At 47.8% G+C, this 12,515-nt stretch overlaps 1 protein-coding gene across 1 annotated transcript in view; it reads left to right on the top strand.

Moving 5' to 3' along the window:
- The window catches only part of Mgat5 (alpha-1,6-mannosylglycoprotein 6-beta-N-acetylglucosaminyltransferase), a 265,798-nt gene that overhangs the window by 245,279 nt on the left and 8,004 nt on the right, over positions 1-12,515 (top strand). The window contains exons 15-16 of the mRNA XM_059280607.1: positions 4,941-5,057; positions 7,226-7,300. Of these exons, the coding sequence (XP_059136590.1) occupies positions 4,941-5,057; positions 7,226-7,300 (192 nt within the window). The remainder of the gene's footprint in view (positions 1-4,940; positions 5,058-7,225; positions 7,301-12,515) is intronic.

The raw sequence follows: 12,515 nt of genomic DNA, 5'->3' as shown, positions 1-12,515 counted from the left end.
ACAGAGAGAAATGATCTCTCTTACCCCAGCAAATGGAAAAATTTTAACCCAACGTCTCTTAGTGTACTAGACTGTCTTTGTGTCCAGTAGACCTCTGTTAAACTACCCTCACACACAAACATTGATCAAGGTCAGTTGTCTTGGCCTTCGCTTGAGGAAAAGGGGGAAAACTGAGGTTTCTAAATTTGAGCTTAGCTTTGTTTTTATTTTTGCATCAGACCAGGTTTTCAGAGTGCATTGTCACTCAGAGCAGGGAAAACAGACCCCAGAATGCCCTGAGGAATGGAGTTGCTTCATTGTACTTTAATATAAATTAGATCTTTAACTTTACATTGGGGAATGTATTAATAGGTTCCTGTAAAAAGAGTCTCCTCGGAGGTTCTACAGCGGTTCTGAAGTCGCCTCTCATATTTCCCAAGATGCTGCTTGTCCGGAGGATGCCTCAGTAAATCTACTGACAGATACACACTCAAGTGGCTGAGATCAGACAGTCCTCAATAAATTATCAAGGAGGAACACAGAGTTCTGAGAGGCTAATGAATCAAAAACGCCTCACTCGTAAAATTAAGTAACCCTCAGCAAATGCAAATGAATGAAACAGCAATAGCTCAGCATTGTGTGTTTGCTAAGTGCTTAGAGCAGCCTTGTAAATAAGCAGGGGCCTTTGGGGAGGGGAGGGGAGGGGAGGGGAGGGGAAGGGAGCCTGCACTACTATGTAGATGAGTCGATGGTGATATTGCTGGCCGTTGAAATTTTAGCAGTAGATGGACTAATTAGCTGGTTCTCTAGGCCACAAAGTAGAAATGATGTAAGAGTCTGCCCACCCTCTCAAAAGGTCTAACATGGCATAAATGCAGCTCTGGCAGATAAATATTCATATACATATATGTATACACACACACACATATATATATATATACCCATACATGTGTGTATACATATATACATATATATTTTAAGAGTGATTTTTAAGGCTTTGTTCATTTTTTTCTTAAGAATTGGGTGGTGTTCTCTAAGATGTTTTCTTTTTTTGCTCAAAGATATTGAATTGGAACTGGGAAGACAGCTCAGTTGATATAAAAAGGCTTGGAGGACTTGATTTCAGTCCTTAGAACCCAGGTAAAGAGCTGGGTGTGATAGTGTGCACTTGTAATCCCAGTGCTAGGGAGGCAGAGACAAGCAGATCCCCGGGTCTCTTTGGCCAACCAGCCTAGGTTGATTTATGGGTTCATAGTCAGTGAGAGACCCTGTCTCAAAAATAAAAGTCCACAGGGGTCTTGGAATGACACCCAAGATTGACTTCTGGCCTCCACACATGTGTACACACTCATACACACAAACACAGACAAACAAACACATCCACATAAAGCTGTTCGGTTGCTGAAGGCTCTAGATTTGAACTTGGCTTTGCTGTTTTCTGGTTATGTAGAACCCAAGAACCTTGGAATCCCTGTGATATATAGGAAGGCTGATAAATAATATATGACGGCTGGGGATTAGCCCACTGCCTATCTTGAGCAAAGACCTTGTGGACTGGTGTTGAATCAAAATATTTTATACAGTTTTATTAATTGACAAATAAAGATTTCCACAGCTCTGTGGGCCTGCAAAGTCTCCAGCGCTGACCACAGAGCCTGAAAAACAAGGGCCGTGACAGAAGAGGGAGCCTGTGCAGAAACCAAGAAAAGCAGCAGCCTCAGGACTGCAAGGTTTTGTAATCTTCTGGAGGCTCTCCCAGGGGCTTGTGCTCCTAGCTTCCTGCCCCAAACAGGGCCTGCAGCGGCTGGTGTGCTGAGGTACGAAGCGCAGTGGTGAGGAGATGGCGGGTGCTAATGAGCTTTGTAGTTCTCTAAGTATCTATGTCTGTATGGAATCTGAAGGAGAAGGGAAAACAAGAGAGCCAGGCTGGCCTCAAAAGCAAAGGCCGTAGCATTAGCAGCTCGTGTAACAAAGGTGTTAGGATGTGTTTTCCAGCTGCGGAGATTGGTCGGTGGGCAAGAGCACTTACTGAACACGCGTGTGATCCTGAGCACAAACGTACAAGCTTGACTCCAGCTCCTGTCGCAGCTGTGCTGGGGTAGTGGGGAACAGAGATCACTGGGGCTTGCCAGTCTAGCTAAAAACAGTGAGCACAGGTTCAGTGAGAGACGCCGTCTCACGAGAATAAGGTGGAGAGCAGCACAGACAGGCACTCAGTGTCTTCCCCTGGCCTCAGCACGTGCACAAGGGCATGTACCTGCACATACGTTGCCCATACAGACACATGCAGTAAATAAATGAGTCAGTAAATTAATAAAGAAGGAACAAATAAAACATATTTTCTAACCAGAAATGAAATTTGCAAGTAATAGGACTTGCCTTTGTAGATCTTTTTTTTTTTTTAGTTTATAATATATAAAAAAGAAATGTAAAAAATTACTTCTAGGAAAATAATAGGTATTTCATTCAGTATTATGTACTAAGAATTATAGTAGAAGATGGGATGTCTGGTTCCACCTTCCAAGCGAACAGTTGTATTTAAAGGGGATAAAATATTCAGCGGAACACTGCCAGCCTTATTTTCTTATGTTAACATTATGAAAAGGGAGCCAAGTATAATCTGTGTACATATCACACACGTATACACAGCTGTCATGAATGTGATATCTACCCATGGAGGCATGTTTTACTAGAGGATAGTACCCAGAGTGACATTGATGTTGCTGTGACATTTTTCTGAAATAGTGACTGTTCATGGATGAAGTCTCAAATAAACCAGTAGAAGGCACAGGGAGAGCCTGCCCAGCATGCAGGAGGGTTCCTTCCCCAGCACTGCGTAAACCAAGCACATAATATACATATAAATTAGACTGTTTAATATAAATTAGATTGTTGTCTAAGCTTGTCATCCCAGCAGCCTAGAGGTAGAGGTAGGAAGATCAGAAGGTCAAGGTCATCTTCATCTACCTAATGAGTTAGAAGCTGCAGCCAGGACTACATAAGATTTTGTCTTTAAAAAACAAAAAAGGACATTTCCTTTTTTGTAATATATATATATTACACTGTAACTACAGTCCTGGACAATTCAGTGTGCACTCAGATGGCCTCTAAGAATTCTATTCTGTGAGTCCACATTAAATCCCAGCAAGACAAGCTCTCTGGGGTGGTGATGTAGTAGATGGTAAAGAACATGCTTAATATATTCAGGGGCCCTGTGTTCAATCTCAGTAGATAGATGGATGGATGGATGGATGGATGGATGGATGGATGGATGGATGGATGGATGGATGGATAGATAGATAGATAGGTAGGTAGGTAGGTAGACAGACAGACAGACAGACAGACAGACAGACAGATAATAAAGGTTCCTTGGGAAGTGACAAGTCTTCCTGATGCCCTGGTCATCACCTGAAATGTTTCCACAAGTGTGTAAAAGGCTCTTGTTTACCCACTGCCTTAAAGAGGTGTAAGAGGACACCAGGCAGAAAAGAGCAAGGGTGGTCTTTTAAAGAGTTCACAGTAGCCGAGATATGTGCTTGTACATGCTTGGCTTCTTTGGCTACTTTTTTTTTTTTTTTTTTTAATACAAGGGCTCATATTGCCCAGACTAGCTTCAAACACTGTAGATTAGGATGAATCAACTTCTGAACCTCCTGCCTTTACCTCCTGAGTGCTGGGATTTCAGACATGTACCACCACACCTGGTTCTAAATTGTCTTTATAAATTTTATGTTCTGGGGCTGGAGAGATGGTTCAGTGGTTAGGAACACATACTGCTCTTGATTGGTTCCCGGCACCGCTGTCAGGCAGCTGATAACTAACTGCCTGTAACTGCAACTCCAGGGCACCTTAGACCCTTTTCTGGTTTTGGTCAGTAACTGTCTGCACCTGTGCGTATACACACACAGATGCGCACATACATACATTTTAAAATCAATAAACTTCATGTTCTGGGATTGCTATGATTGTTTCTGAAACAATGGCATAATTTTTCCTACTGTCACCCCTATGGGCACTGTTACTCATGTCCGTGTAGTTCCCAGCATCGTGTGTTGGTTTGAAACTGGGTTTGGCTGTGCAGTCCCAGGCTAGCCTGGAATTTGTGGTTCCTGTCTACCTGCCAAGTAAAGAAATCAGAGGCATGCCTGGCTTCCAGCTTTGATCTTTATTGTGATTTTCTGTGATTACCTGTCTGTCCCAGCCCGCAGAGTAGATACTGAGTTTATGGAGGTAATCTTGGCTGAGAATAAGTAGTCCTTAAGAGCCCAGGATAGCTACAAGGGTGCGTTATCTACTGTTCTCATCTGTGTGATTCAGCAACTGATAAAAGGCAGCTTAGGGAAGGAAGAGTTATTTTGGCTCAAATTCCAGGGGTACAGTCCATCACTGCAGGAAAGGCATGGCCGCAGAAGCCTGAGGCGGCTGGTCACAGGCATCCACAGTCAGGAAGCAGAGAGATGCATGCTGGTGCTCAGCTCACTTCCTCCTTTTTATTCAGTCCAGGACCCCAGCCCATGGAATGGTGCTGTCCATATTGGGTGGCTCTTCCCACCTTAATCAACAAAATCTAGAAACTCTCTTACAGACATGCCCAGAGGTTAGCTCCTGTCAGACTGACAGTCCATATCAACCACCACAGAGGCTACAGGCCCTTCTTAGTGATAGAGCGCCACTCCCTGTACAGAGGCCCCAAGTTCAACCTGGCACCACCTAGTCGGAGCCTCTTGGTTATGACATTGTTCTATCTCCAGCGGGCTTCAAAAGTTCCGCCCAGCACTATTGTTTTTTGTTTTTTGTTTTTAATCTGCCTGTTCTTTAGATTAGAAGGTTTTGGTTGCTCCAGGGAGAACAAGAATGCCTTACCTCCTGTTTGAGTTCAGAGCGCTTTGTCTAGCCCAGAGCTTTCCCGGAGCAGTCGTGTGTGCGTGAAACTAAGATGCAACATGCCTTCTCTCTTCCAGCTGACATCTCAGCACCCGTACGCAGAAGTCTTCATCGGCCGGCCACACGTCTGGACCGTGGATCTCAACAACCGAGAGGAAGTGGAGGACGCAGTGAAAGCCATCTTAAACCAGAAGGTTGCTGCTTTTGTTCTGTTTTGGTTTTGCTGCCTGCCTGCATTAGACCTGGGACCTGGGACTGCACAGTGTTGCCGTCTCTTGCTCTCAGTAAACAGAGCTGGCCTCCTGAGTTGGACTCAGACCGTAGTCTAGCCATAGCATCTGGCCTAAGGGTTTCAAGGAGGCTCTGTGAGAGACAAAACAGCTGGTGACAGATGTGGGTTTGGGTTTTTGGGGTTCCTGGGTCCCAGGCATGAAGGCAGCAATCTTACTTACTCACATAATCTAATCATGTCCTTGGAGAGGCTTGCAAAATTGGGTTGCTTATGTTACCTTCTACAAAGGGTAAAGTTTATAAAGTTGTTTTGGTGTGTGTGTGTGTGTGTGTGTGGTTGTACATGTTCTTGTAGACATGGGGGCATGACATATACATTCACATGCATGTGTCTTCTCTATGGCACTTCACTTCCTATTTTTCTTAAGACATAGTCTAAAGTTCACTGATTTGGCCTGGCAGGCTGGCCAGTGAGCCCCAGGGATCCCCCTGTCTCCAGCCCCAGCACCAAGATTACAGACATGCCCCATCCCACCCAGTTTTCACACGGGTGCTGCAGATCTACACACAGTCCTCATGCTTACACAGAAAGCAGCTGGGCCACCTACCCAGTCTTGTAGTTTTCTACAGCGGATACTGTATTTTTTCCTACCTAAACATTAGAATCTTGTTAAAGTAACCATTCTAGAGTTTTCTGATCAATTCAGTAAGCATTGATTAAGCACCTGTTGTATACAGGGCACCCTCTGAGCCATTCTGAGAAGACAAGGGATGTCTACCTCCACCATAGATGGGGCTGGCCACCCCATGGGAAGTGTACCATCCCATAGGACTAAGTTTGCCCGGGACTGCTGTTGAAGCCCCGAGGCACAGCCTGCCCTCTACTTCTCCTCTCAAAAACGTTTCCCTTTGGTTATTACCTGTTGGTGTGTGTGTGCTGTGAGGAGATGGGTAAGTGTAGGCTCAAGAAGGAACCACTAAAGATGGTTCTTTGTCCTGTCACCAACGATGCTCCATGTAGATGGATTGCTGGTGACTTCCTCTCACGGGTGATCTCCACTTCCCATTCCTGTGACCCTCAAGACACTGGTGTCAGTGTGTCAGTCCGTGCTGTGTAGCAGAGCCCAGGGTCATCTTTCCCATCCTCCCTCAGTTGTCTTAGCAGCCCCTCACCCCATGACCTTCTAGGGTCAGATCAGAATGTCCCTCACCCCATGACCTTCTAGGGTTTCCTATCCTCTCCCCAGATAGTGCAAGCCCCTGTATAGAAATCACGAGACTTTTGTGATGCTCTGAGTCCCTTTGTACCTTGTCTCACCAGCTCCCAGTCCCAACTGCCATCTTTTCATGTCATAGTTCACACTCTGGCTTTTGGGATACACAAAGTCCTGGGTTCCATCCCCAGCACCAAGTAACCCAGATGTGATAACACATGTCTGAGTCCCACCCCCGGAGGTGGAGACAGGAAGATCGTAAGTTCAAGGTCACCTCACCTATATGACAAGGCCACCACCTGGTCTCAAAGGAAAAAAGAACCTCAGCCCTCCCGGGGCCTCTAGCTGAGTTACTCAGCTGTACTCCATCCCCTTGTTTTTGCAGCAGGAGTTCTTTGGATGTGCTCTCTCCTCACCTACTACTACAGACCAGTCATTCCTCCCTGCCTTCCTCAGAGCAGTGACTGGGTATTCCTTCAGCAGATGTTGGCTAAATCTCTGCACGTAATGTGTTCTGTCCAACCTGAGAGGCTGATGAGCCACAGCCATAGCATTTTACCCACCCCCCCCCATGGTTTACCTGCTAGCATGTGATAACATCCACCTTTTTGAAGGCCTACTATGTACCTTACACTATCCAACCAGTTTTCCGCCATGTACCTTCACCACAGCTTAACAGAGACGGGTTTTTCTACTTGCCGCTCTTTTACACATCAGGTATCTGCGACTTGGGGAAGGTAGATTGTTCAGGGTCTAGAGAAGATGCAATATGGCCTGAGCCCAGTCTGTCCAGTCCCAGGCATGTAGCTTTAACACCTGTCAAGGCTCCCACTTGGTGCGAGCCTCTGTGTGAGTCAGTGGAGAATCGGTGTCTCGTGTCCCATGTCCCCTAACACGGTGCCCCGTTGTTTCTGCAGATTGAGCCGTACATGCCCTACGAGTTCACGTGTGAAGGGATGCTGCAGAGGATCAACGCTTTCATAGAAAAGCAGGTAAGGCCCATCGGAAGTCTGTCTATCTTCACTGTGTCCCGCTCCCCGGTTCCCAGCTCTCACTGGGTGCTTATTTCTGTGGTTATTTGCCTGCTTTGGGAAACTCCAGGTGGCTCCATGGTGGCTTACTGTCGTTTTTAAACATTTCACTGTCATGGTCTCCCAAGGGAGCCGGTCTTCCCTGGAGTACGCTCTCTGTAACAATAAAGGGTCATGTGGACACTTAGACATCGGAGTGGTCAAGGTGGGGTCCTCCCTGACCACTGGAGATTCAGAACCTGAGCAGATTCAGAACATCTTGAGGACTCAGGAAGGGTAAGGGACAGACAAGTAGCTCTCTGTCCACCTTTCATTTCTCACCTCTCACCCCCCACCCCCTAAAAAACGAGGATTAGGATCTGGAAAGGTAGCCTAGGCAGTGACGTGCTTGCCTTGCGAGTATGCGGATCTGAGCTGATTCCACAGAAGCCAGACACGAAGCACACACTTGTTATCTCAGTGCAAGGGAAGTAGACACAGGCAGACCCCTGGGACTCACTGGCCAGCCAGCCTGTCAGAGTGGGGAAGCTGCAGACCACGGAGAGACTATCTTAAGAAACAGGGTGGGCAGAGCATGAGGAATAGCATCTGACACTGTCCTCTGGCCTCCACGTGCACACGTGTGTGTCCACGCACACGCAAATACTCACACACAAATGCAGTGATCAAACCTACATTTTTGAAGCATTTCTTCAAGGGTGTAAATGCAGCAATTCTAGACATGTTAGGACTCCAGTGGTTTTTCAAACCGGGCCTCCTTTCAAAAGAAACCCACGAAACAGAGGCAGGTGCTCTCAGAGGTGAAGGGTACAACCATCACTGTGATCCTTTATGATGTTTTAATTCCCTGGACTTCAAAAGCCACACGGACCCAGAAATAGACAAAGGGATCTGAACTTCTTGCCCAGTCCAGAAATAGGGGGTTCTCTTTATAGGGCAAAACAATGTTTAAGGGTCAACAAGGGACCTTTGCACAATGGGGCTAAGAGCCGTAGAGCTGAAAATAGAGACAGTAGAGTAGAAACATAAATTTAGGCCACCAGCCCAGGGGTGGGAAGGTGGAAGCTGGGCCTCTAGGGCATGGGCTTTGGAGCAGAGCATCCGATCAGCTCGGCTGTAGAGGACGAGGCAGGTAGGTAACAGGAGATGAGTGAGTGGACATACATGTGTGTGTGTGTAGGTGCATGTGCACATGTCTGTGAGTGTGCATGCACATGTATATGTGAGTGTGCATGCACACTTATGTATGCAGTGCACGTACATGTAGAAGGCAAAGGACTACCCCAGGTGTCATTTTAGGCTCTGATCACCCTTTTTTTAAAAAATGGGGTCTCCCACTGGCCTGCAGCTCACCAAGTAGGCTAAGCTGGCCATCTGGTGAGCCCCAGGAATCCACCGGTGTCCATAACCCCAGTGCTGGGATTACAAGCAATGACCACCAAGCCCGGCCTTTCACTTGAACTTGGGTCCTCATGCTTACACAGGAAACATTTTAGCTACTGAATCATCTCCCCGGTCCAGCCACCTGGACCCAACTCCCTGTTCCACGAGTTTTTGTTTCTAGGAGCTGAGCGTTTGTTACTCATGCTCTCTGTGCCTCAGTAAAGAAGGAAAAACGGTCCTGTGAGCACTGTATGAGCCAGCACCCAGAGAGTACTGTGAACCAGGCCTGACAGCGTACTAGGAAGAGCAGGTTCGTGGCAGTGTTCAACACACCGTGCTCTATTGCGCTATCTCGTAATATAATTATGCACACCGGGAGCTCAGCATTTGTCATTAGCTCATTCAGTTCTCACAGGACACAGAAAGGACAAAACTGTCATGACTCCGGCACAGCCTCTGCCAGTGTGCACTCACATATGCAGTACACCACCCTCCCCATCCACGGGTTCCCTTTCCCAGGGTTTGGTCTTGCGTCTCAATCGGGATCCCAGAGTACTAAGTGGCAAATATCAGTCCAATACAGGAAATCATTTTGCAGGAGGAAGAAGCTGTCCTCACGTTTATTGCGATAGACTGTTGGAACGCTCTGCTTTCGCTTTAGGACCAATAAGGTCCTCCTGTCGTGTCTAACTAAGCTTCGCCATAGGTGTGTGCTCTAGGGGGCTAGGCGGTGTGTGGGGGTTTGATACCGTGCACGGTTGCAGGCATCCACCGCTGGTCTTTCCATCCTGCGAAGATACCGGGTATGTTAGCTACTTTTCTCATTACAGTAACAAAATACCCAACAAGGGCCACTTAATGACAGGAAGTTTTATTTCGACTCACAGCTCAAGGGTATGGTGTGTCATGGTGGGGTCGGGTAGACACAGCGGCAGAAACATGAAGCAACTGGTCCTGTTCCTTTAACAGTCAGAAAGCAGAGATATGAATGCTGGAACCCAGATCGCTTTCTCCTTTTCATTCAGTCCAGGACTCCAACCCATGGAATGGTGCTGCCCACATTTAGGGTGGGCTTTCCCACCTCAGTTTACCCAACCTAGAAACTCTCACAGTTGTGCCCAGATGTTTGCCTTCTCGGGCAGTCTGGATCCTGCCAGGTTGACAGTATTAACCATTTCTGGGTGGGGGTCTGTATCCGCTCTCAGTCCACACAGTAAAGCTCAGGATGCATGGTGGGAACTGAGACACACAGTCAGGGTTTGTTGAAGATCTGGTGTAAAGCCGTATGAACGTCAGCGCCATGCATTTGCCAGGATCTCAGATGCAGGTGTCCCAGAGCTTGGCTTCCCCGGTGCTAGGATTAGGCACATGTGCTTTTTGAAGTGGGTTCTGGTGACCAACCTCAGATTCTCATGCTTGCAAGGCATGTACTTCACCTAGTAAACCATCTCTGGGCATTTCTTATGAGACGTCCTCCTAATTCCTCATAAATGAGCAATAATGGGGGCTATTTTTAGTTTACATCAGGAACTCTTTCAGACCCAAAATGTTCCCTCAGTGCATGATAGAATCCAAGACCCCTTTGGATCAGATCAAGTCTCCTATTAGCTGCAGGCCTTGGATCTTAGAGCTTGGAGCATTCATTATATTTTTACCATTTGCAGAGTATCTTCAAAGAGCAGCAAGGATGGAGACAGGGTGCTCCTGGCAGGGATGGGAAGCCTGGGGCTTGGAGGAGAAGGTTCCCTCCCACACCTGGAGCTGCAGCACTCATTAGCCGGGGCTCAGCTTCCGGAGTCCTCCATGTGGGCTACGCGGAACATGAGCACTTTTATCCCAGAATTCTTTCAAGGTTGCCCCCCACCACACACACACACACACACTCCCAGCAGCTGCAGGAACCAGATGAGGCTAAATTGACAGCCTTTAAGATCATCCCAGGCTTCAGGGTAGAGTTTAAGAGTCACTGCTGGGAGCCTACCTCACACCCAGCCAACTGGGGTGCAGGCCCTCTTCCCATGGAAGGAAACTGAGTCCAGGGAAAATACTCGTTCTTCTCCATCAATGCCCTGCCCCGCATTTGTCGTGGCTTTATGTCCACGAAATGAGCTCTCTGAAGGAGGACTGATTCCAGCTGATGGGGAGTTAGTCTGAGAGTAAAACTCCCCAGGGGTAGAAGATCAGTCCTGACTACCCCACGTCCGAGTGTGCCCAGGCTGATGAGGCTCCCATTCTGCATTGTTTGGGGGAAGTTACCAATTTACCTCCAGGAGAAAGAAAGCACCTGGAGAAGAGAAACAGGTCGTTTTCTCCTTCCTATAAAGATCTTCTACTATACAGAGTGTAGGCAGAGCAATGGCTCATTTGGTAAAGACCCCTGCGGCCAAACTTGGCAACCTGAGTTTGATCCCCAAGACCCGAATGGTGGAAGGAGAGAATAGACTTCCACACATGTACTGTGTCATGTGTGCCCACATACACACACAATAAATAAAACTAACTTTTAAAAAATCTCTTTAAGTACGTATACAGGGTAGTCAGTCATAGTCACATGGTTGTTTGGTTTGAGACAGCATCTCATGTATCCCAGGCTGGCCTTGAGCTTGCTATGTGGACAAGGATGACCCTTGAACTCCTGGTCTTCCTGGAATTGCAAGTGTGTTACACCGTGCCCCATGTATGCATTGCTTAGATGGAATCCAGAGCTTTGGGCATGCTTGGCAGGCTCTGTACCAGCTCAGCTCCCCGCGGCCACCACCCCACCCCACCCCCGCACCCCTCGTGATGGGCTTGGTAAGAGCTGTTTGGTCACATGCAAAACATTGTGGGGATACAGACAGGGCACAGCCAGCTCCACTCCCAGAGCGGCCGCAGAATCAGCTCAAGCTCCCAGATCATCTTGAACTCCTTGGGGAGTGTTCCAGAAACAAAGAGGAGACCTTCAGTGAATCTGGAGAGGACTGGGGTTGGGACATGGGGAGATGGAGACCGGAGGGTCCCTGGGGTTCACTGGACATACAGCCTAGCCCACTTGATGAACTCACACCCCCCCACACACACAAAAAAAAAAGTAGAAGACAATATCTCGGCCAAAGAACAGCAGCAGACATTGGTCTCATACATACATTGGTGTCAGTCGGCTCTTCACATACATGTCCACACGGCGGGGGAGGGGCAGAGACAGAAAAGGAGAGAGCTTTGCTCTGACGACTCTGTTGGTGAATTCGTGATTTCTCCTCACTGCACGACAATTTCAGAATAGCCAAACACACTGAGAAACACGCGTGTCGATGGGAGGAAGAACGTGATCGAGGAACGCAGATGGTGTGTGCCCCAAGTGAGCTTGTTAACCAGATTGGCAATGACTGTTTATCCCTCCTTCTGGCTGCAGAGATGCCTCATTGGGTTGGAAGAGCCTCTTTTTCTACTTTACTCCTATCAAAGCCTCCAGGAAGCCAAAATCATGCAGCCCCATTCAGTAGCTCTTTACCGAGCGCCAATTAGCTGCAGCATGCCGCGTTAGTGATAAGCCGCTAACTCCTGTGTAGCCTGTAGAACCCAGCCCAGAGGTCTGGCTCTTCCGGAAGCTGCTCTGAGCTGCCACCACCTCTCTTCCCCTCCCTGTAGAGCCAGCCCCGTCCGGCCTCCAGGTGGCCTTCACCACGTGCACAGGTTCTGAAATCTGGGAAGTGCCAGCCTTTTACTGTGAGACTGTGCCCTGAACCTCTAAGGCCAGAGGCACACCTTCGTGTTCCTGTTTCTGATGCCATTAAAGCATGGGGCCTTGATGGTC

The sequence above is a fragment of the Peromyscus eremicus genome, chromosome 15 (assembly GCF_949786415.1).
Source record: "Peromyscus eremicus chromosome 15, PerEre_H2_v1, whole genome shotgun sequence".
Classification (NCBI taxonomy): domain Eukaryota; kingdom Metazoa; phylum Chordata; class Mammalia; order Rodentia; family Cricetidae; genus Peromyscus; species Peromyscus eremicus.
This window is presented reverse-complemented; position numbering and strand designations above follow the sequence as displayed.